This window comes from Anomalospiza imberbis, chromosome 13 (assembly GCF_031753505.1).
Source record: "Anomalospiza imberbis isolate Cuckoo-Finch-1a 21T00152 chromosome 13, ASM3175350v1, whole genome shotgun sequence".
In the NCBI taxonomy this organism is placed as follows: Eukaryota; Metazoa; Chordata; class Aves; order Passeriformes; family Viduidae; genus Anomalospiza; species Anomalospiza imberbis.
Window position 1 is genome coordinate 13,754,947 of NC_089693.1, and position 25,003 is coordinate 13,779,949.

The window sequence follows — 25,003 nt, forward strand, 5'->3', positions numbered from 1 at the left end:
ACAAAAGAAGCAAAGCCCACTACCTCTCCAAATCTAGAAGTTGGTGCCCCTCCAGTACAACAGACATAAAATTGACTGAAGGAGGAGAGCAATGTTTGTATCCATCATGCAGCAGAGTCTGTTGAAAAGAGCTTTTACTACTCCCATACATACAGAAAACTGCAATTCTCTGTGGAGTGTTTCACTGAGTTCTGGGCACTTGTCTGCAGGTACCAGTTTGTGTTTAATAAAGAGAAACTTTACTTAGACTAGTCAGCAGCTTAAAAGTAAGGTACTGTTGCAGAGGTTCAGACTTAAGTATGAAGAAAACAACTGGAAAAGATGTTAGAAGATAGATGTGATGTTCCAGAACTCAGTGTCCTGCCACATTATATGTCTCTTATACAAAAGCTTAGAGTTGAGTTCCTTGCTACAGAATGTATATGGTAAACATCAACTATATCCAATGTGGGTGTGAAATGCCTAGAATGAGTACTGGGAATAACATGGACTTCCTGAAGCAGAAATTTTTGTCCAAGATTGTAGCTGTAAAGCTCATCTGAAATCATGCATATGTCTTGAGTTCTGAGAAAGAACACATTGCTTATCGCATAGGTATATGTAGTTTATATATATACATACAGACAGTATAATATAGATAATAAAATTGAAGTATCTTATTAAAATTTCTGTCTTCTTTCTCTAATAGATTGAACAAATGAGGACAGAGCTGCTTCAGGAAAGAGCTATAAAGCAAGACTTGGAGTGTGACAAAATTTCCTTGGAAAGACAGGTAATTATATCTGGTTGTAAATGACCATTTTCAGAGGAGCTGTTCTGCCAAGGCTGAAAAGTCCTTCAGGAACACTGCTGAAGATATAATTTAAAGTAATTGTGATTTTAGTTGAGTGTTTTCTTCTGTAGTAGTAAACAGTTCTCCTGCAGTTCAGTGGTCTTTGAAAGCAAGATTACTTATCATAGCCCTTAGGCGAGGTCCAGGAGAAAGATACCTCAACAAGTATTACTTAAAAACTCAAGAACATAAAACAGATTGTAATGGGAATTTAGAGAACATCCTAGTACAACACACCTAATTAGGTGCCTTCAATTATGTGACATTGATCTCATCTTAATTGTTTGAGAAAAAAGAATGCCACCTACTGGTATATACTATGTACTTTCTTATACTTTAGTTCTGATCTTCCTGTCATTGTCTTTTTTTCTGTGTTTGAGACCTGAGATCATGCTTTGAATTTCTGTAACAAAGAGCTTTATTTTTCTGTTCATCATGTAACTCTTTATTTGTTGGGGTTTTTTTTCTGTCAACTCTTTGACTAGGCCCCCATTGAAAACCTATATTACCTAGCCTCAGAAAAATGTAAGTGTAAATCTTAGCAAAAAGTCTCCTTTTACATATCTTTTCAAGCTGTTTTTGTAGTAGGAATAGTATTGGAGAGTTAAGAAAGGCAGGGGGACACCCCAGTAATAGCTTTGATAAAGTAAAGCAGTACTGGATGTTAATAATTTCTTTGTCTGCTTGTTCTAGCCATATGCCAGTGATTTAAAGGGCAAGAAGACAGAATTTTACAAAATAATTGGGTGGAGCATAAGACAGATCTGACAGAGTATTTGGAAAAAAAAATGGCACATTAAAAAGTACTGGTGGAAGGGGCTTGCAACTATCTGAGGTTTAAGTGTCCATTTAATCCTAAAACTTGAACTGAAGCTGAACAGTAAATTCTTTACAATAAGCCACAGTAGTAGAAAATTTGTTTGTAGTAAACTGTAAAATCTCAGTGACTTTCCATGTTCACTAAATACTGTACTGATCACTGTACATACTGATACATGTTTTCCTGGAGACATGAATTTGGTGTTAAGGTGATATTTGTCAGTCTGAGAAGTGGGTATTAACCAAGTGTGTTCCAACCACAGAACAAGGACTTGAAGAGCCGAATCCTGCACCTGGAGGGTTCTTACCGATCCAGTAAGGAGGGACTTGTTGCTCAGATGGAGGCAAGGATCACAGAGCTGGAAGAACGACTTGCAAATGAAGAGAGGTAAAACCAGTAATGTTAAGATCAAAACATGCACATTTATGCTTGTTATTATGGCCTCTTGCTGATATTAAATCTCTATTACAATTAACCTGTTTTGGTTTTTTTTTTTTTTTTTGCCAAATTAAAATGGTTACTGTTTCATAAAAGTATTGCAAATTTTCTTTTTTACTGCAAGCACAGTAGAAGTTTGCCTTAAAATTTAAAACTGGGCACAGTGCTAACATGGTTCCATAGCTCCTTATTTTATAGAAGTCTAATATCAGGAACAGGCTTAGAAATATTAACTGTACTGTAACATCCAATTTCATATTTGCTTTTTTTGTTTAATCTTGGAGGAGTATACTTTTGTTGCTAAATGTTCCTGTGGTTTCAGAAGAAATTCTCCTTAGTCATTCTTATGAACAATTTTCTCAATATGTTGCATGGAATCAGTAAATCCAAGCAGAATTATTTATTTAATTCTTATAAGATTGTTAAGGAATTAAATTATCAGGATTGGGAGCATTTCGGTTCCTTTTTTACAAACCTGCCTTTTCTTGGTTTTGGTTTTTTACTAGGGATAGAGTCAATTTCCAACTAAGTAACCGCAGACTTGAGAGGAAAGTGAAGGAGTTAATGTTGCAAGTAGATGATGAACATCTGTCATTGACTGATCAGAAGGACCAGGTAGGGGAAAGATACGCAGATATCTGATATTAATCCTACTAGTATAAACCATCATATATAAAAGATACAAGACAAATAGGGGTTACTGATTACTGATTACTCTGTTGTTTATGAACTCCCATTTAGTGATATTTGCAGCTGCCATTGCATCATGTGCTTTTGTCTAGTACTAAATTGTTATTAATTTTGAAAATTATGAAAAGAAAGTTACAGAAGCAATGCTAATTTAAGAAATAAAGCAAATAACACACAGTAATTGATCCTATAAATATACCAACAAGTAATATATTCTGTTTTGCCACCATAAAATTTTGTTAAAAGAACAAAGCTCGTTGCTGTTAAATATAGGCTGTAAGTCTAAACACACACTGATGTTTCAATAGCAATGTACTCTACCATTACTGTGGTCTTTGTTGATTAAAACATGGTTTGTTTCAGCACTGAGCCAACAGCTAATATTCTGCCTGGAGAATGAACAGTGCATTTCAAATTGCAGACATCCATTACAGGAAGGATCTTAAACAATCATCTGGGTTTTTGAAATGTATTTTATAGTATCTGTCTGCTAAAGTTGTTTAACTTAGACAACTTATAACTCTACTCTGTCGTAATTGATAACCAGCTCTTGCTGTCATGTAATACTGTCTTATTCTACCAAAGCTCTCTTTGCTTGCTGCTGGTTTTTCTTTGTAAAAAAACAGTATCACATTATTTTTCTTTAAGTCGAAGAAAATTTTCAAATATTTCTGAAGCAGAGGATTACAGTGTCACTACACTGGCAAAGTTTTGTCTTTATTCTCCCTCTCATAGATGCTGGAAGAATAAAATTCCTTTGTTAAAATAGTCCTCTAATCAGATGACATGTAAATATTGCAGTTGAGTTTGCGTTTGAAAGCAATGAAACGTCAAGTTGAAGAAGCTGAAGAAGAAATAGACAGACTGGAAAATGCTAAAAAGAAACTTCAGAGAGAACTTGAAGAGCAACTAGACATAAATGAACAATTGCAAGGACAGCTTAACACTGCAAAAAAAGAATTAAGGTAGGATGAGTTGTCAGACCTTCCAGTTCTGTATCACACCACTTCTCACACATTTGACCACTTGCTTCTGTCGTCCATAAACTGAGGGCTTCCTCTACAAGTTTGTCATCAGCACACACAGTTTGACAGTCCTGGGAAACTCTCTAGATGTCCCAGCCTTCTTTCCAAGATCTCCCTACTGAATGAAGTCATTGAGGCAGGGAATATAAAATGGAAAAAAGTGGTGGGACTTGACACTCTTACCATTTGTAGCAGTAAAAATTACCCTAATGGCTGAGAGGTACAGCCATCCTGTGTTAGTTTTCCTTGGCCATCTGTGAACATCCCAGTGTGCAAAGTTTACAGTTTCCTCTCTCTGCCACTTCAGTTAGAGGTGCTTGAAAATGTGATTGCTCGATCTTGTGCATGTTTCCTTCACATAAGATGTAGTCTATGATAACCTCTGCCACAGCACTTTGACATCCTTCAAAAATGTAAATCCTGCCTGTCAATGCTTAAAGCTTTCTGTAAGCGTGCTGTGTATAGATGTGCTGTTTTAATAGCAAATATGTGTATTTTTGTTTTAGTAGACTGAAGAAGTCACCAAGTAAAATGTTGGCTGATTCTGATGATGATGACGATGATGACTTCAGCACGGATGGTGATAGTCTCTGTGAAGTACCTTCAGGAAATAATTTCTCAAAAGATGATGACACAAAAATCTAAATAAGTATGGATGCAATTCCTTGAAAGTACTGGAAGAATAACATAAATTATCAAGAAACTGGATATTCTAGAAGCCAAATGACATAAAGGGATTTTAAAGTGTGGAATATAATGTTTCCATCCATATTGTGCCATTTTCTTATATAGATCTCCACTGTTAATTGTAGAAAACAGGATTGCATTATAAAACACCTATAAAACTATATATATCTATAAACTGCTACTGAAAACATGGGAATAATGTTTCACATTGGAAATGGGAAATGCTAAAATTATGTTCAAGTAAAAAGCCATCTGATATTAATTCAAAATTAGTTTTTAGTTATTAAAAGCTTTTCCCTAAAATTAAGGAAACTATGGAAGATTATTTAATAATTGTAAGTAAGGGGAAATTATGTATAGAATGTAAATATTTTAAATTTGATCTTTTTATTGACTACTTTAGTACTATTTTGTAAAGTTTCAAATATTATATAAATCAGTTTGATATGTAAAATCCTTAAGTTTATATTGAATACTATGTTTGGGTTTTCACTAAAAGAAAAACAAATGAAAATGAATACATTTCATGCATTACAGAGCAGATTCATAGTTCCTGGGCCAGGAAGTACATTTAAAAAACAGTGTAAGTTTTATTGTACGTGTTCTGTATATTAGAGGTCAAGTGTTAATCCTGCCTGTTGACTTTAAAAGGACCATCAATCTGCATGATGAGAGAGGCTTGGCTTCAACTTCCTTGTAAACTTCATTTGGGAAGCTTTCTGTTTTTAGTAGGGAAGGTTGAGAATGATGTCCTGAAAGGAATTCAGTTCTGTCAGAGCCAGAATGTTTTAGGCCTGCTGATTTGAGGACATTGGGACAGTCTTATCTTGCAAGTTTCTAAAGAGTCCCACTCGTTCCAGTAAAATTACTCGTGGTCTTTGAATTAAGTACATGCTTAAATCTGTTAATTGATACAAAAATTTTATGCTGCTGGCAAGAAATTGCACCAAGGAAACAGAAAGCATGTAATCTGATTTTTCTTTCTAAGTTCTTCTTGACCATCTACTAGTGATATATTGCAGTACATGGTCATATCTGCAGATATATATTGCTATTTCAGTTTACAGAAGTATCTGTATCTGTATTTTGGGTTATCCATCTATTCAACAAACGTAATGAGAAATTTAAAAGAAAGAGCATTGAAGATTTTATTTTAAAAACATTTTCTCTTTTGTTGCTAAAAGTATTTTTTGCCACGTATATTTCACTAGACTGGTTTTGCTCCTTTGCAAATCTAGAATTCTAAGGAAAGGGCATTACTACAAAATTTTATTAATAAACCATAGTTAGGTCCTGTCTATTTATCAGTATTTGTCCTCAGTTACAGGTTAGTGAGCACTTGTTCATTGATTTGATCAAGTAACCATGGAATTGTAAAAAATACTTTGAACTGAAGTTGCTGGGAGCTTCCATTATTCCCACAAAGGGATCTGCTGCAGAAAACAAATTTAACAGCTCTGACAGTGAGGCTGGCAGATGTGGTTAAGGCAAAAGTCCTGACAATGGCAGTATCCATTTTCATACAGTTACATGAAATGAAACTCTTGCCTGCGAGGTCAGAAATGTATTCCTGTATAGCAGATCACAGACTCTGCCATGTAATTCTCTTCAACTTGCTTTCGATCATTTGAGTTATACAGGAAATAATACGAATAGCAAAGTTGTAATACTTTGTATCTGAATCTTGTATATTTTCCAGTACCATACACATGGAATATTTTGCAGTATTGGCATTACTGTTTTGACATCACAGGAACAGCCTTTCATCCAAGAAGACCTGTGCAACACTGTACTGACAATCATCATAGAAACTACTGTGATTTATTTGTTGTGCCATGTGCATGTTGATGTAGACTTAACTTCAAGCAACTGATTCCAATCCCCAGTACTCTATGCTATAATGTTCAGAGATTACTTATATCAAACCACTGGAAAAAAATCAATTAATATTGCATCTACCTCCAGTTACACTAAACTGTAAAAGAAAAATTCACTTAAAATAAACAGTCAGTGCTCTCAGTTCTACTTTGTGCATATACCTTGATGTGATAATTGAATTTCATATAGAAGACATGTTTAAAACATAACAAGAAAATCCCTTTTCATAAAAACATTAAGATATTTCAGACATCATATCTTTTGTTAGTGCCTGAAGAAATAAAAAGGAAAAGTTGGTATCTTCTTGCTGTGCCCTGTACGTGTTTCCCTGCACTGCTCTTTATTTAAGGAAACTCCTGTACTATGTAAATACTTTAATTCATCCCTGTGCTTTTTACTGTTCAATCACCAGGCACGTTTTCCCCCCACAACTCTTGATGATGAGACTGTAACTTGTTGATTAATCTGTGTATTCCTCTGATTTATCTTCTTTCTTCTCAACTTAATTCTTCCCTTTTCCTGATTAAATAATCTGTTCTGATTTATAAATTATTTTCCAAAGTGTTCCAGAAGCCATGTGTTTTCCTAATGTTTTACAGACCAGCTGTGTGCTTTGCTGAGTGAGCTACATAGTGCAATAGCTTCAGCTTTTAATCCTTTTCTGGATCACACAGCATATTTTAGTAATTAAATGTTGATTCTTTTCACTTACTGGAGCTTCCTGTCCTGTGAGTAGAGCTACACATTTCAGCTGCTTAATTTCTACCAACTGCACTTCTCAAGTAAAGTTGCAAAATGTTCAAAGACTTTGCTGAAAGTGCAACATTCTTTAGAAATTGCCAGGGTTTCATACACATTTAATTTCTTTGTTTGCATAAGGTTCTAACTAGGTCATGTGTTTAACCCCCTGACCCTACTACATTATACTGAGGGAAATTTCACTGGCATCTCAAAATGCACTCAGGAGCACTGGGCTATTTGAGAAAAAGGTATAGAATTAATAGAAAGATATTTTTGCATTACAGGTTTTTCTTTTCACATGTAAGAAAGGAAAGACTTAAGAAGAAGGGGAGTGAAGTTCAGCAGACAAGTCCAAGTGCAGTAGTCAGTTTGCCTCACCTACTTCAGTAGCAGCATGACAGCCCTTTAATGGTTGGTACCAGTGACACTTACATGAGGTCAGCAGGGTCTGTTTTATGTAAGATGGAACATTTGATCTTTTTTTCCATTTTAATAACAATTTACTGCTTTTTTAGATCCTGAAGCTTCATGCCATTAGCAGAAGAGCAGGCAATAAAAAATTTACTTAAATTCAGAGCACAGATGGAGGATGAGAGTTTAAGCTCTCCAATTTGTCAGTAGGAAAACTGTAGGGACACATCTATGTGAATGCAGAGGAAGAACTCACTACAGGTAACTCCATTACAGGTAACCTGAGTTTTGCTTTGCCTTCTGTGTACTTCTACTTTTCAGCAGAATGGGCTTTCTGTACAATGCTTTATGTGTTAGGTTACAAAGCTATTTTCACTAGTTTCAAGTACTCCTTTCATCTTGGTTGTATGCAAGCTGGCTAGGATGGACCCTACCAAAAGGCATAATGGGAAGTAAGTAAAAAAATACAGACAGCAGGAAAGATTCAACTCAGGATCCAGTTCTGATTAATTTGATTTTGACCTTCCCTTCACTTTTAAGGATCCTGGCACACATCTGAGATTGAAGGTCTGGCTCCCCAGTAACCAGCAGGCTCTATGGAGTTTCTTTTCTGCAGAACAACAGCCTTAAGTATAGATTTCCTTGCTTTATGGGAAGTTTCAAATCTGGTTTTCTTCAAATAAGAAAATGGTTTATTGTGAAACAGGTAGAATGGCTATGAAAAGTGGAAAGGGAAAAATACTAAAGTGAGTCCAATAAAACTATGTAAAAGCAGTAAAATCAGCCAACCAAAGAAAGGAAGTTTCCTGAATTAGGCTATATGTACTTTATACACAGCCCACTGTGCCTTGCTGTTTCAGTACATATTGTGTATGGTGTCCAGCTATTTTAGAGATAAGATCAAATTCGTAATGTAGATCAGGATGTCCCTCCCAAATGTGAACTTCTTAAGCATTACTGAATCGCAATGGAAAACTATGGTCTGTGTTGATATGACAAACCAACTCAAAATGCTCACAAACGTGGAAATTCAGTTTTCTAAATGAAACAGGTTCCCTTTAGAGACCCTGCTGGGCCAGCTGCTTACAACACAGCAGCCCTATAAAGGTACAGGTGAGTGTGTCAGGACTACCAGGCTGTGCTGCTGTGCTTTCTAACACAGTACCTGGCTGATGATCTCTCTTGCCCTTCGCAGTTGTGGTTTTCTTCATCAGTGACAAGTGCAGACTCTCTTGGAAGACCCAGTGCATGGCTTAGATGCATCAGGCCAGAAAGGAAGTGAAGAGACCTGACCGCCAGATGTCTGGGAAACAGAGTTAACATTAGTTTATTCACAGCAATTACAGGTTCCCAGGTGCTGACAGAAAGGCGTGGCTGTTTGATAGATGGCTGTTGGGACATTCTGAGGTTTTTTGGCAAGTTTAGAGTTTTGGGGTATCTTGGTCAGAGGATAAGAAAGAAAAACAATACCCCTGTCCTGGTTGTACTCTCCAGGTGTCTGCTGATTCTTCTCTTTTTGTGGGCAAAATCTGTACTGTATGCCTGGGATTTTATTTTACTTCACTTTTTGTTGACCATGTGTCCACAAGTGCAGCAAGAGGTGGGCAGTATCTGCAGTCTGCTGTGGTGACATTGCCAGGGTGGTAGCACAGGAAATATCAGGATGCACTGTGGCCATGACATTAAACACCTGTCTTTCAGCTTTATTTGAGCCCAATAAGGAGCTTTTTCACTTGTGCAATATCTGCTTACCTCACCTCTTGGTGAGTTTGTATTCACCTGGTGGCTCTTCCTGTAAAGCCTCACAATGCTTTTCCAGGGAATGCAGGTGCTTACGGCTCAAAGCTGGATTACCCAAGCCTCAGGAGGCTGTGTCTAAACTGCAGCATCCGTCCATGTCAATGTGCCATTAAATGACATTAGCAGCTGCAGCTGAAGGGCAGTGCAGGTGGAGGGAGGAAACTGGATATCAGGAAACTCGGTGGTGCAGTCAGCTCAGCTCTGTTCTGTGGGGTGTCAGTGCACAGGGTAATTCCTGTATTGAATAGGTCTCCACAGTGAGTGATTAAATAGTTCTGCATTTCCTATGCCTGCCGAGCCTAGACCACTAGATATCAGGTAATTGAGCTTTGATTCCACAAACTTTTGTAAAGTCTTGTAATTTTAGCTTTTCTTTTCAAGCATATAAAAATACCAACCAAGCACAGAGGAACTGTGCCTCTTACCACAGTTGTGAGTGTGCCCAGCTGCCAGCTGTGAGCCCTGGGAGGACGCTTTGAGAATGAGCTGAGTGGAGATAGAGTCAGATACAAGCAACACGTTTTAACTTTGATTGGCACTTTATCTTGTCAGTGCAATTTTTCTTAGCACCTTTACTATTTTTTACGAATTAGAATTAATGGAGAGGGAAAATGGGACATTAACACCCAATTAACTTTGCTGCTCCTCTGAAACTATTCTGTGCTTAGAAGAGCTTGGTATTTCTGTTTTTTGAGAAAAAAATACTGTTTTTCGACGGCAAACATTTGGAAATGTCAAACTTGGGAACTGCAGTGGAGTCTGGGATGGACTCCAGCAGGTCTCGGGGGAGCGCGGCCCGCAGGGGGCAGCAGAGCGAGGCGGCTCCGGCTCCTTGGCCGTCAGTGGTTCGGTGCATCTTCGGTGCCTCCTCCATGGAAATCGGTTCTCTATCGAAATACAAGACAGAACAGCCAGGTTTCCCTTCTGGAAGTTATCTGTTCAGAAACTGACATGCTGCTCCACAAAAATCCTTTTCAGTGTAGAACCACAGTCAAAGTAGCATTCAAGGTGTTAAAGTGCATGAAGTGACTGATGTGAGAAGGAGGATGGTGCTTTCCTATAAAAATGTTGGTGCTGTAAGTGCTCAGATACTATTGTATAACTCTAAGAAGACAGAAAATTGAGTAGTTTTGAGTCTGAAGAAATTAATTTATGAAGGACAGAAAAAGCTCAGAATATCTTGTCTCGACTGTTCAGTGACACTGTAACAAGGTGACAATCTCCAGAATAGAGCAAGGATAATAAAAATTGGTATTTAAAAAACAATATACAGCATGATTAGACACACTGGTATTGATGGTGATAATTTATCAAAAACAGAAGTTCTCAGCTGGTAAGAATACCCATTATTCATGAAAATGTGATGGCTGGAGTTACGCCAGACAAAGATCAATCTAACCATACCATCTGTACATGTGCTTGTGTGCCTTTCCTGCACTGCAGACATCCAGCCTAGAGATGAGGAAGTTTATGTGAGACTCCCATCAGGGTCAAAACTTCAGCCAAATATGTTTCAAGTAATTGTTTTTCTAGATGCTTCCTTTGTTGTCAGAAAATCACCTTCAAACTGAAATTATTCCAAATGATGATGAAATCCTGTTTATGGTTACAGCAGATTTATGCAGAAAAGGCATCTTATTAAACAGGAAGATTTGTTTGTATGGGTAGGATGCATAAAGTATACTAGTTATGCTCATCTTCCTTTGCAATTTACACCCATGTTGGGCACTCTCCTTTGCATAAGCCAAGGAGAGGAAAACAATATTCTGTTGAGAAATCTACAGGAATGTTCAGCAGGAATACAATTATGGAGGGCACTTTAACATTTTTTTGTCCAGTGTTAAATTCTATAGGATCTTTTTGTCTGTGTTCTCTTCTCTTGTTAATCCATCAAAATTCTAAATGTTTGTATTAACAGAGGAAAACCCCAAAATTCATAGAGACTCTGTAACTCCAGTCATAAGAGAAGTGGGAAATGTACCAAAATGTCTCAATAAGACCTTGCTAACCTGTCTGCTTTCAGAATATTTTTGTATACTTTTCATTCTAATACTTCAGCAAAAATTCATTGTCATAGGACAGTGGATTAAGATTTTGACAGTGTTTGTTACTCCTCCAAAAGGTTTACTAAAAACAAGCTAAAAAATGAACAACCATCAGGTGTTTTCAATGTATTCAGTGCATGCTATTCATATATTATAACCTCTGTTCTACAGAAGTAGAAATTACTGGGAATTTGGCTATGAATTGTAGAAGGAGGAGGACTGGATCTTGTGTTATTATATTAATCATTGGGTAAATGTTTCTCTAAAAGGTAGGTTTATAGAAATTTCCAGGGGCAGACTGATGGTCTAACATCCTGTTTTCGACAGCTCCAATTCCCAGGGTCCCATGGGAAGGCAGATCCCTTCCTTTCCTTCCCCCCATGTCAGTTGTGTCAGAGACTGCTGTCAGTCTCTCTCAGGCAAATCTGGCTGATAACTCAGGCTGATTTCATGGCAACCAGCTCACCATTCTGCCTGACCTAAACCCAAGCCTGTAAACCCACTCACAACCATGTGTGTATCAACCTCTTCCTTCAGGGCTTCTTTACTCTGTGACCTGTGGCAGCAATGGATCTCCAGGTTAATTATAAAAGGCAATAAGATATTTCCTTTGTGCTACTTTAATTCTATTAACCCACATTAATATCCAGAGCATCTTCATTTACTTCTCAGTTATTATCAGGCAGATGCTAGTAAAAAATGAGAGCACAAGTAGGGCAATTTTCTTGTTACGATATTTGGTGTCTTTCTGTTCTTATTCTGTACCAGGGAGAATTGGTGTTTCAGACAGGGCTGTTCTAAGCACTCTTTGCTATCCATACTCCTCTTATATCTGTTTTCTCTGCTTACGTCCCAACTGTCATGCATGTGACTGTGTATGTGTGAATTTTAAAAAGCTTTGTGAGTTCTTCTTAGACAAAGCTATTGGGAAAAGAATACCCCTTGCAGAAGCTGCATTTTGAAATAAATACAGCAGCCCTACACTATTTGCTTTCCATGCAAAGTTGCAACAGAGAAGAATTCAAACACACCTCTTGATATGCCATTTCTGTTTACCCCTGCAAGATGATACAATTCTGCCCCAGCAAGAAATATAGGAAAATGTGCCCTATTAGGCCAGCTCAAGGAGGCTTAATAGAATTCCATGTGTTAGTCAGTCCAGCCACACAGGAAGCTTTTCAGTCCTTCAGAAACTCCTCTCAAAGATTTCCTGAGGTGGGAATGGTGCTCTATTATCCCGTAATAAACTTCTCAAAGTAGTAACCTGGGTAGGCTAGAACTGCAGCAAAATGCCTAAGCATAGTGAGGTTATGAGAAAAAGAATAGTTGTTAATTGTTCAGGGAAATGCAATTTTCAAGTTAATGCTAATGACAGAAGTTTTTATCTCTCTCTGGACTGCAGCATCCTGAAGGATGACAGACAGGAAATCTGAGGAGTGGCCATGCAGACTCACAGATACAGTTTGTGACCAAATATATAAGTGGTGAGGTGTGTAAATCCATTTCCTTCCTAGGACCAAAGTTAGAGGGGAAGTCCCCTAAGCAACATTTAGTCATGCTGGCTCAGCTATTATTAAGTACCTTAACTATTTAGTCCTTCCTACATTCCCTCCTAATAATTTTAGTCCAGTTAGACCCAACATTATCTTTGTATTGATTACGACTTTACTTTTTCCTATTATTATGATGACTTACACACAGAGGAAATGAGACAGTTCTTGGTGACAGGATTAGAAAATTTCATCATACTGTAGATACAGAGATGTCTGTTAGAATACTTTTAGAGCTGGAGGGACCCAAGTTTCCTGATGAAGGTCTCCTGATTTCACAAGTCAGTATGACCTGATATTTTATGGTTAAAATACCTCCCCTTCCTCCTCTTCCACCTTATTTTCTTTTTATATGATTTCTAATAATCTTCTTTTTAGTATGTAGAAAGGAAATAAATAATAGAACTAACAGAAGATCTTTCAGTTATACTAAACAACTTTACTTTTATGGACAGCTCCCTGTCCCAGCTGTGTGTGTGAATAGGCAGTGGGCTGTGAGAGTCCATTAAGGACTGCTAAATTCCCATGTACATTATTCTGATATGAGAGAACATGGAGGTCTTAAACCAGATCTGAAACAAGGGAGAAGCCAAACAGCCGAGAACTTCTGTAGCATCTGTACAGATGTTCTAGACAAATGCTTGGTTTCCATCATCCTCTGCCCTGAAGCAGGGCTGAATTCAACCACCTGCTATTCTGGTCTTCTATCAGAAGATAGTGCTGAAGCAGAATATTGGTTTTGCCCTCTTACTCTTTCATGTTTCCTTTCCTGTGGAGAAACAAAATTAAATCCCTCATCTTTCCCTTTTAAACTAAATGAAGTCACTCGTGACTTCTTTTACACATATAGTGATTTCCTGTCTTAATGCTCCCACTCCCTGAAATATGTACACTCCTCACACTTAAGGAAGAACTTGCATTCTACAATTTATTTCTGCCTCTAAAATTTCCTTATTTTCTGCCACAATGACAATGCTGGAATCAGAAGAGATCTATCATTTGCTATTATCTCTAGGGAGTGGAACATGATTTTAAATGCAGCTGCCTGGCAATATAACAGTGGTGCCTGGCAATATAACAGTGGGTGTGCCTGTTTTCTACACTCCTACCTACCTTAACAGGTTCCATTCCATGACCTGGCCAAGCCACACCCCTGTGTGAACAATGCTGCTGCTCCTGTGCTGCATTATTTTTATATGACATCTACGCTGAACTGTCCTGCTTGCATGACTGATTAAACCAAACCTACTGCTGGAGAATGAGTGACAGGCTTCCGGCATTTCGTGTGTATCTTGAGCCACATTGCTGTGGGCTCTGACCCAGTTGTGAACTGAATGGGAGACCTACATGGAAAAGGAAATGGTGAAGATGAATCAGGGGTGGTATTTTTCTGCTGAATCAGAACTGTATTGATGCCCTATAGGCTTCAGCAACATCTGAAGTGATGCTATCTAGATCCCTAAGAATTTGTGACTGAAAAATTAGAGTGCTATCTTTTCATTCAGATACAGACATGCATGATAAATTAAACTGTCCTATATTTGTCTCAATGCATTTCAAATTTCTTAGTTCATTTTAATTTCCAGTCTTTTTTTTATTTAATAAATCAAAAGTCATGACTGTAGAAGTGTACAATTACAAAAAGCCCTCCCAAATAAAGGTAAAAATACATTTTAATTGAAAAATCTGCCCTTCTAGGGCTTTCCAGCCTTCTTTAAAATCTTAATAGTGGTAATTTTTGCTTCTCTATAAACTGCTCTTAACAGTCTGGCTCTACAGATCACATCTACCAGGTGCAATTTTCATTTTTCCACTGCTCGGGGTACAAACTGTGTGAAATGCACTGACATGGATGCATAAAGGTACACTGCAGAATCCTGCTACTATTGTCAATACCTGATCGGCTTCAATGGACTTGCTCTGTGGTCATGCTCAGATACTGCTTTTCCTGTCTAACCCATTCCCTTTTGTCCTTTCTGTCTGTTCCAGGGGAAATTACTGTCCATGTGGCATTGTATTACTTATTGACCGATCTAGCATTTTTTTTTACTTTGTTGCTATATAGTTAAAAAGTATTTTGAGAACTCAACAGGAAGATGGACTTTGAGTAGAAAGCAGGACAACAATTAAAAGCAGAAGATATTAAAAGAAACATTTTCTAAAATTGCAGTCTCTGACTCTATATTATCAGTAAAGATGGAAGCAAGGTATTATTGCAGGTAACTCCAGGAATTTAATTTTTATTCAATTCAACCATAACTGAAATAATTACATAATTACATAAAATACATACTGAGGGCTTTGCACAAATAAAATGTGTACTCTGCATTTCAAACTCCTGATTTGGGAATTCCTAATTATAGATTTGTGTGTGTGAGATCAGCAGGAAAGGCTCCGAGTTTTTGCAGTAATCTTGTATTAGCCATGTACCAAGTGTGAGATCAGTTATATCGACAGGTCTGAGAAGTGATTTGATGCTTGTAGCTAAGCCAAGCTGAACATTCAGGTAGCTGTATGTGTTACATCAAATCAAAAGGGGAACAGTAGCTGCAAATGCAGCAAAGATGTATTTGCCAGTAAAAGACAAAATACTACTCAAGAGAAAAAAACTGCACAGTATTATTTAGTTTGTATATTGCATATAAGAACACCTATGGCAACTGAATTTGGGGGCTTAGTTTCTGATATGTGTCAGGCTGTTTTATGACCATTAGCAGGCTAAAGTTTTCACGTGAGCTGTAATACTCAAAAAAGAGAGCCTGATAGTTACATGGTGCTAAGCTAAATGTGTTTGTAGAATACAACAGTGAAAGCTGGCAGAAAAAAAGAAACAGCTTTCAGGAAACATCATTGATCAAGCCTCCAGTTCTTACTAAGTCTGGTTCTGAAATGTTTTACATGCATCTGTCCATTTGATAATCTCTGCTATAATGGTTTCATGCCTTAGAGATGATGAAGGCAGAATAGATCTTAATCCCCCTGGAAAGTGAAGGCTATTAGAAGTTAATTATAATCTCATTTTTGTAGCAATACGAATGGGACTTTATAAACTTAATGACACAGGTGTGAGTTCTTGTACAATTTGTGACTGCAATTATTTCCAGATCTCGTAGGATTAATATTCCACTTGATAATATGTTACAGGAACTTTTCTTTTTCCTCTGGACTGTGTCAGCAGTTAGCCTGAGGATGGACAGGAGATTTTGATGGGAAAAAAAAATCAGCCTTTTAGCATGTCTACATTTAGGCAATTTGTTACAGTAAAACCAGACTACCCGCTCCTGCTGTTCTAGGAGGGCAGACCTTCTTCCTCCATGTACTGCATACTCTATGTCCATCTTGTGATCAAGGGCTTTTCATAGAAAGGCCTGTTGATTCTGTGCTATCCCATTTCATTTTTCCTACAGCAAAATGGTCTTTGGGTCACCTGGGAAAAATATTTCAGTAATGCTGGTGATGGGAAACAGGGTAGTTACAAAAAACCAAGGAAGGTGCCTACACTTTAAATTTCTTGCTGTTTCTATATAATGATATTGGCTTTTTCACAATAACTATTGCTTCAGATATTCATACTGTAGTGTAATCATGTAATTAACCTGCTGTGTCTTTGGACCATTGTAGTCAGAAAGCACTGGCAGGTTTTGAACTGAAAGCTCAGCATCCTGGTTGGATTATGTTCTGCCACCATATTGTATATTTTCTATGAGCAGTCTGTATGATTATGTATACCTTTTGGGGAGTCTGTCCAGCTGTAAAAATCAGCAGAATAGGTGTATTTTAGTCAAACTAATTCCCAAGTAGTGATTTACTTTCTATTCCTCCATCTTGTTTCTGTAAACTAGTGCCATGTCCCAAGCAGGGTATGAAGTGCTCACAGCAGTGTACAATGACTCTTGCAGGAAAAAAGAGCTGCAAACTGTGGCAAATCTACTTCAGATTATCAGACCCAAGGAGGTAAGGTCATGGGGCTTGGCAAACAGGGACAAGCTGAAAAAGCAGAGACTTCTCCCTGAGGTGTCAGGGAGTGAAAGAGGGAGACTGTGGAGAAAGAGGGAGACTGTGGAGAAGTTTTTATTTTCTGTCTATTATCCATGGACAAGTCTTTTCCTCATCTGCACTTATAAGATTTCCATCAAAATTATCAATATTCTCAATATTCTCAATAAAAGTTGATGCAGACCTTGACAATTTTCCCAGAGATCTGATTATTGTGCCTTACTCTCTTATGTCAATGATTATTGGGCTATACTCTTATATAGGAAGGGAGATCCTTTTCCATAGTGTAGTACAAGTTTAGTCTCTGTGCCTGTTCTTAGAAAAGCAGTTGTGTTTGTGCCTTGCAGTGACTGGGCAGCCCCACATACACACCTTGTTCCAGAGGAAAATATAGTCCAGAAGATACAACTTGGAACTAACCAGAGCAATCTCACAGGTCTGTGAACTCCTTCTCAGCTGAAACCACAGAGGTCACCAGCTGTCTGCATACCAGAATTTAAACAGACTCACCAGAATGACCAGGAACATGTGCTAAGGGATAACCCCACGGGTAGACAACATACTTGTGAAGGAACATGTTCCTCTTGATGATGACAAACCTATTATCCACCTGCAAACCTACAAAAGCAGCATTACAAGCAGGACGTGAGGTGGGGTGATTCATAGGGAAATGCAATTGTTTGTAGGAACAAGACACCTTGCCACAAAAAGAATCTTGTCACACTCAATCTTGCCTTGAGAGAAATCCAAATACAAGTGGATGCTCTAATTCATTTGCCTTGGGCTATATTACCTTCCCTGGGAGGAGAAGAGAATAGTATTTGGGAAAACAACAAAAAAGATGCTGAATACTAAATGCAAAACCTTCATTCATTCCTCTGTGCTGGGCAATGATTTCTTTCTCTCTTGCTCAGATCCTTGTCATGTCGATATGTCAATATCCTGCCCTGGGGACATATAGCCAAGAGGCAGAAATGAACGGAGGTATTGTACACAGAGAGGGTGAGGCACCCATGGTTCAGTGCAGTTTCCATTTTTGCCACGCAGACTTCCTCTCGTCAGCTCTCTGGTCGTTAACATCTTAACGGGTAAGGACATTACATGGCCATAACTCAGTTTTCTTGTGGTCTTAATTTAGTTACATGGAGACAGGAGATTTTTTTTTTAAATGCTGTTTAAGTTATTTGTTCTGTCATTTCTTTCACACAAAAGCATCTCCTTTGCTTATAACTCCCTTGATTACTGAGGAATGTAGTGCTTGTGACAGATGCCCAAAGCTGTAGATTGAAGACTGTGTGCCTAGGCCGTGTAGGGTGCTATAGGGTTATGGCGTTCCCTCAGCCCAGATCCGGAAGAACTGAGCATCTGAAATGCTGAAGTCCGCACCTGCAATCTGGCTCGGGGCCAGCCGGCTCGGGCAGACCACGCTCACCTTGTTGGACCTTTGGCACTGAGGCCGATGCTGTCATTCATACACTGAGCTGAACCGGCTTTGTGCCTGTCAGCCCCGAGGCTGGCTGGGATCTGCGTGCTTTCTGATGAGCCTGGTACCCATTCCTGGAGCACGGACAGACCTGACAGACCTGGGTGGCTCAGGAATTGCTGTGGGAAGAAGGGGAGGACACTGTTCAGCTTCCACCTAACACTCTTACAGTGCTCAGAGGTGGGTGCCGGAGAACGGGACTGAGTGGCAGCCAGTGGCTGCTGCGAGCCCTAACCCCCGTTTTGCAGTGCCGGGAGGTGGCTGTGTGACAGATGGACCTTTCTGGGTCTCCCCTCGAAACTCCTCTCCCCGGGCTGCAGCCCGAGACTCAATATTCCCGTGAGCAGAGGGAATGCCACCCTGAACTGCCACCTCAGCGTCCCACAGCGACTTTGCCCAGCGTCACGCCACAGGAGGAATCGGGCACTTCGGTGGCCCGAGAGCCGGCGCGGGGCCGCGCGTTCCGCGGGGCGGAGGGGGAAGCGGAGCCCCGCGCAGCCCCGGCCCGCCCCCGCCCGGCCCCTGCGGCCGCCCGCGGCCAAGTGCGCGGGGGCGGAGCGGCGGCGCCGGCCCGAGGAGCCGCAGAGAGCGCCGGCCCGGCGGCCCGCGGGGATGCTGCGCTACAGCTCGGGGCTCACGGTCACCGCCACCACCCCCCGGAGGCCGCCCGGCGACGGCGGCCGCTCCCGGCGGAAGGTGCGCGGGGCAGCGCGGGGGGGCGGCGGGGAGGTCCTGCGGGCGGGGTCGCGGGGCGAAGCGGAGGTTCGACATCCCCACTCGTGTAGTTACCTGCGGAGCGCCTTTCTCTTCCCCCCCGCTCCCCTTCCTTATTTTCAGTGTTTTCAAGTGAAGCTTGGGGTGTGCGAGAGCATCTTTTTGTGCATTGTTTATAGGTGTGGGGAAAGGAAGAGTTTTTGGGGAGTCCTGCAAGGCTTCTGTAGTTCTAGACCCTGGCCTGTTCTGTAAACCTGTGAGGAAGGTGAACTTGTGTTGAAGACTTCCCTTGTATCATTGAAATGTGCCTGGATATTTACAATGCGAACTCGCCTATCCTATCCTGAGAAAGCTTACTGTAATGCTTTAGACAGCAATAGTAATTTAACTGTTTAATCAATTCCTCAAATGCAGATATGTAATTTGCTGATTTTTAAAAAAAATTCATAAATGCACTGAATAATAACCATCTCTTAATTTGTTTGGCTTCTAATAAGTTTTAAAACTCAGGCAGATATGATAGGACTGTCTCTACAGACACTCGGCTTTAAATAGCCCTTTCCTTGCTTCTGTAACTTCACTGCTATCATTGTGAATGTTGATTCCACATGAGAAGAAAGAAATCAAAAAAAGTGATAATCTTATCCTTACTAAAAATACATCCATGTGACCATGATGTTTCTTGAATTATGTAGTTATTGTTTTGATGCTTCAAAAATATGCGTTCATAATCTAAAAAATAAAGATTGTTGTGTTGCTCTGGTTTTACATGATAGCAAGAAGGTCAGAGTGGTCTTCCTGACAAAAAGATCCCTGGTCTTCATAAAGAATTAAATTGCTCATGCATAGAAAAAATTATGGTGACTTGAAAATAGTTATGTTCCCTATATGTCTTCTGTGTTCTATTTGAGTTTCCCTGTTCTAGTGTTTCTTAAAGAAGTTACAGTAAGGGAACTTCTGTTCAGGTGATAAGCTTCTTATTTTAATCCCCTTGATAGATTTCTTGGGAATGATGAACTGCATTTGATACATTCTTTTGAGAACACTGGTAAGAATTTAATTTCTGACTGTAACCCATTGGGAAGCTGTTGTCCCTTTTTTTAGTGAAATGTGGCTCCCTTACCATGAGTTATTAGAAGAGGGGAGAGGGACAATTAGAATAACTGCTGAATGAAAGGAAGATGTGTGTCACATTCCTGTGTGCCAGTGGTCACAGGAAAGTGCCCTTTAATTGTGTGTGGAATCTCACGGGAGAGATTTCATAAATGGAGCAGGCTAATCAACAGATAAGTGACCAAAGAAAGTACTTTCTTCCTTGCTTTTTAGGACTGAAATTAAACATGCACTGTTTTTCTGCTTTGACCTTCAATGGTCTAAAGCCAACACTTGACCTTAGGCAAAGGGAAGGATTTTTAGCCATTGAGCTGATAAGGTAGTAGGTAGTTACTCTACAAACATGTTATCCCCATTTCTTTTGTCAGTATCAACGGTGTTAAATTCTGGTGATGTAGAACTCCAGGGCTTGTTTGAAACTAGATCAATATTGAACCACATTATTTTTCTGTGGGGGTCCTGTAAAATGCTTAGAGACTGGTTGCTAGTAGAATAGCCTGTACTTTTGCGTTGCTGTATTAGTAACTGGTTACTCTACAACAGCATTCCTCATTAATTTAACAATTATTTTAATGAAAAAAATCTGTAATTATTTCAGCCCATAGTTAATTCTGATTAATGCCTTTCTGAGTGCTTTGTTTTTTGGAAAGGGGGGAGAAGAGGCTGAAGAACATTACTTAAACTGAATCTGTCATCTGTATTTGTTTTAAGTTGCACCCTAGTGATTTGAGTAGGGTTAACATACATGTGGATTGTGGATCTGGGCCATGGATTCTCAACATTTTTAACTAAACTAGATTGGTTTTTTTTTCTGAACTGCTATATTGCAGTAGCTCTCCTCTATTCTGTCCCACTAGTCTCTTAGAAATTTGGTAAAAAATGTGTTTTCACCTGTTACTTTTCATTGCAGTCAGGAAACTTCTGCAGTCTGGTGTTGTGTTGGGGTGAACCTGTCCAGTCCTTGTTTTCCTGTCTGTGTCTTTGTTTCACAAATGATGTCAGATGAGCTTTGGAAATGCCACTCATGGGTTGTTGGTGTCAAAAATCCAAAAGCGAGCATAAAATGTTGGCACAATTAAGATTGTTTATAATGTTGACTTGCCAAAGCTGCAGATGCTGCAAATTAAACAAAAGTCTTGTAGGATTCTTAGAAAGATACCTCATTCTTCTTCTACCCAGTATTTTTTTTTAACTTATGCTCACAAAGTTACAACGTTAATGACATGAAGGTGGAAGTCATGTCTGTCCTTGTTTTCTCTCACTTGTTCTTACTGTCAGTAAGCAGATGAAGGAAATTGAATTGCAGCTCTTTCCCTGTTGGAGCAGTTCTCATTTTCCTCCCCATTTTCTTTCTGCATTACCCAGTTTGTTTCTGGAAATTACTTTTTCATCCTCAGTTGCACATTATTCTGCCACTGTTTGGCACTGAGTCGAGGCTCTTCCTGTTAGGATTTCATTTCCATTTTAAGGCATCATTACAGCAGTGTTTGCTGTGGGAGGAGGGCTTGCTGTGATTTCCATGTGAGCCTGCTCATTGATTTGGTCAAGTAAACTCACCGACAAACAGCGCAGTGTGTTGTTCCTTCAGGAAGCCCTGCAGAGCAAGAACAGTGCATGTACAGTGTTCAGAACTGTTCTGGGGGCTGGAGGAAGAAGCAGTACCTGTTTTTTTTTCCTTTCCACTCTCTGTAGTGTTTCTGAATTTTAGCAGTTGGGTCTGTAGTGCTGTCCTTAGGTAGAATGCATCATCTGATGCTTGGGAGAAGCTGGTCTGCGTGGCTACTTTATACATTTGCTGCTGTTTCCCCAGGGATGCTGAGGAAGTCCCATTGTTGTAAACAATGGCAGAGTAGAGCCTGTGTAAGTTTGCTCTAGCAAAAGGAACTGGGTGGTACTGTGCCACAGCTGTACAAGCCATGCTAGGCACAATTTGAAGGCTGGAATACCTTATGATTGCCAATTGGGTTGGGGTGGGGTAAGTGATTTGGGGGTAATAGATAAGGCAAGGTGAAAAGGGCAAAAAAAAAACCAACTTAAATGATGACAACCATTTGTTGTACAGTGGTTTTAGTCTCAACAAATGACTGTTGTTAATTTATATTTCTAGTGCAGTTGTGATGACTTGACTGCTATCTGTACTGGACTTCTGTGATTTCCTTTGTAGTAGCCCTGTGACATCTGTGATGTGAAGGGCAGTTGTGGTTCACTCACTCTTGTGTGGGTACAGGGATAATTACTTATTTACAATCACTGCTCTGTGATTCTCTGTTTGCTATAATTAGCCTCGTACTGATTAATAGGCGAGTTATTTGCTTCAGAGAATCATACACAACCTCATTCTCCTAACTTTGAGCTACCATTCATTATCCATTTCTAGTTATTTCAGGCATTTTTGATGTTTTATCCTAGCAATATGTTAATTCCTTTTTGTCCAGCTTTCCTTTGTTCGAAATCACTGTAAGAAAAAGGTGGCCTCATCTATCACTTCCTGCACAGCGCAAATTCTCTTCTATTTCCTATTTATGGCTCTGGGCTTTGTTTGCCTACATGGAGGAATGCCAGTCTGTGTTTCCCTTCTTGTTGTAAACAGGAATGTTTTAAGAGGAAAGAGCCTTAATAAGCTAATGGGAGGAAAGGGCACGAGGAAATAGACGAGGAAAGGTGAAGTTAATTACCTTATGAATCAATGAGTTCTAAAGATGAGGAATTTATTATTATTATCTGGATAACTTATCTGTAAATAGGAAGTACCACCAGCTTCAGCAGTATATGGAGACAGTCTGGTGTTCTTAGAACAAACATAGCAGCCAATCAGTATCAAAAGCCAATGTACCAAGTTTCATAATTTTAAAATGCATTTCATTGTTTCCGTATTCTTTAGCAAATGAATTGTAAAATGGTAACATTTGGAGTGGCTTTGCTGCAGTGCTCTGAATGCAGTGAGCAGAACTTTTTTGCCATTTTCAAGGCAAAGGAGGGTGCTGTAATGACCAAGATGTGAGCTGTAAGCTGGGACAAGAGTAGTGGAAGGTGGGTGTGAAAGACAGACACACATTCAGCATGACGTCAGGAGAAACTGGAGAGATCCAGATCACTGAGATGCTGGGCTGTAGAAGAACAGTGATGTTGGCCCACAGTAATCATAAAAGAGATACTTAAGAGGTTTTGAGGAAGAGCTTTAAGAGCTCTCTGTTGCCAGCAGCCATCTGGGATTTTACAGAAAGATATAGTGCAGCTTTGAATTTGGACAACCAAATTTCTCATTTCATCATTTGCTATGCTCTGCTTAGGACTTAGAGTTGTTTTCTACAAAAATGTCTCATGAATAGGACTAAGACCGAAAGTTTTAACCAAGTATCTTGTATGAAATGTATTGCTTGGAAAAAACCATTAAACCAAAGATGTCTCAGCCCAAAGCAAGGCAAACTGCAGCTGGGTACAGAAAGGTACCATGCCTGCTGGTGAGAGAATGGCTGTTTTAAAATCAGATAGATTCAACTTTAACTGTCTTTTTTTCTGAAGTGTTTTGAAACTTTGCAAACAATTTGTGTGTATCAGATCTCACGAATGCTCCTATTTCCTAGTTTCCCATTTAGTGGAGTTGCAGTCCTGAGGTATCCTTGGATCAAATACTAGGCTATATGCTGAGCAGAAAAGAAGCATTTACATAAAAATACTCTCTATGTTTCTAAATAATCCCTTTTGAAGAATAAAAGTATGCCAAATCAGCAAACAAAATGCAGAAAGTAGAAAATTATGTTCATTGTTCTGTTGTCTCAGCTCTCAGTGTCATTTATGAGTACCTAAGAACAATGTGTTGATTGAAATGGATTTTTTGCTATTTCAGGTATGTAATTATGGGAATGTCCTTGAATTATTTTTTGCCAGCTAAAAACCCCTTTAACCTTTAAAAATAATATTTTGTCAGCTGTGTGGTAGAAAACAGAAGATAGTAAGTTCAAAGTTGAATCTCAGTACAGTTCATTCTGTAAAGCAAATTGTTAAAATAATTTTTGTAACACCTAAATCTTGTTCTTCTTTCAGATGAATGTGTGTAGACTACGCTTAACAGTGCCACCTGATGAAGTGTCACAGCCTGAACAGGGGCCAAAAGAAACTGAGAGAAAGAAAAGTGTAAGTTTTAAAAATCAAAGTTAAATTCTCTACAAATAAGAAGTAAACATTGCCCTCCATAGATGTTGATATTCGTTGTTTTGGCAGCCCAAAGCTAATTTAAGAGCGTGTGGAAGATCATCAAGTTGGGTGTGAGCTTTGAGCCTAAGCCTTGGAGTTAGGGATGGCAAAACTGCATGCAAAACAGAACAGCGGTAGAGGAACAACAGAGATTATTGGTGATTTGAGACTGAGGTGCCTTTAAAACTTGATTATTTCATATTCATGTATCAAAGAACAGGAAACTGCTACTAGGAACACGGTCCTGTATTAAATAGGATCTTGATGAGGAACCTCTTGATCCTAAAAGAGCATTTTATATTTCATGTAGGCTCAGATTTCATGTGCAAGATTTGAGCATTAATGTAGTTGGTGTGCTGGGGACCTTGATCTTAGTGTGTGCCAGCTAATTTTGGTAAAGTGTGATGTACAAATAAGAAATTAAAGAATTCGAGATTGTTCTGAAGTGAAAGGGATTTTGAAGGTCATGTGCTTAGAAGGGTTCAGAAGGCCATTTGTTTTGCAGAAGTGAGTAGTGTGCACACAGAAATACATTTACAATCTGCTTTGGTGTTCTATAAAAGCTGTTCACTGCAAGAGATGATGT

The 25,003-nt window shown here is 39.1% G+C and overlaps 2 protein-coding genes across 13 annotated transcripts in view; both read left to right on the top strand.

The window, feature by feature from the left end:
- CGNL1 (cingulin like 1) overlaps positions 1 to 8,287 on the top strand; it is a 56,509-nt gene extending 48,222 nt beyond the window's left edge. For 3 of the 6 annotated variants that reach the window (XM_068204072.1, XM_068204074.1, XM_068204073.1), the window contains 5 exons: positions 689 to 772; positions 1,915 to 2,039; positions 2,597 to 2,705; positions 3,582 to 3,745; positions 4,312 to 4,572. In XM_068204072.1, the coding sequence (XP_068060173.1) occupies positions 689 to 772; positions 1,915 to 2,039; positions 2,597 to 2,705; positions 3,582 to 3,745; positions 4,312 to 4,450 (621 nt within the window). In that variant the 3' untranslated portion in view covers positions 4,451 to 4,572. Of the gene's footprint in view, positions 1 to 688; positions 773 to 1,914; positions 2,040 to 2,596; positions 2,706 to 3,515; positions 3,746 to 4,311; positions 4,573 to 7,395; positions 7,523 to 7,626 lie in introns of those variants that run through there. The other 3 variants (XR_011003828.1, XR_011003829.1, XM_068204071.1) reach the window with 3 other exon arrangements.
- Positions 8,288 to 9,316: 1,029 nt separating this feature from the next.
- MYZAP (myocardial zonula adherens protein) overlaps positions 9,317 to 25,003 on the top strand; it is a 59,634-nt gene continuing 43,947 nt past the window's right edge. The window contains exons 1-4 of one of the 7 annotated variants that reach the window (XM_068204103.1): positions 9,317 to 9,640; positions 14,907 to 15,136; positions 16,760 to 16,871; positions 24,268 to 24,357. In XM_068204103.1, coding sequence (XP_068060204.1) covers positions 15,114 to 15,136; positions 16,760 to 16,871; positions 24,268 to 24,357 — 225 coding nt within the window. In that variant the 5' untranslated portion in view covers positions 9,317 to 9,640; positions 14,907 to 15,113. Of the gene's footprint in view, positions 9,641 to 14,906; positions 15,137 to 16,759; positions 16,872 to 18,430; positions 18,577 to 18,933; positions 19,093 to 19,223; positions 19,290 to 24,267; positions 24,358 to 25,003 lie in introns of those variants that run through there. The other 6 variants (XM_068204104.1, XM_068204110.1, XM_068204107.1 and 3 more) reach the window with 6 other exon arrangements.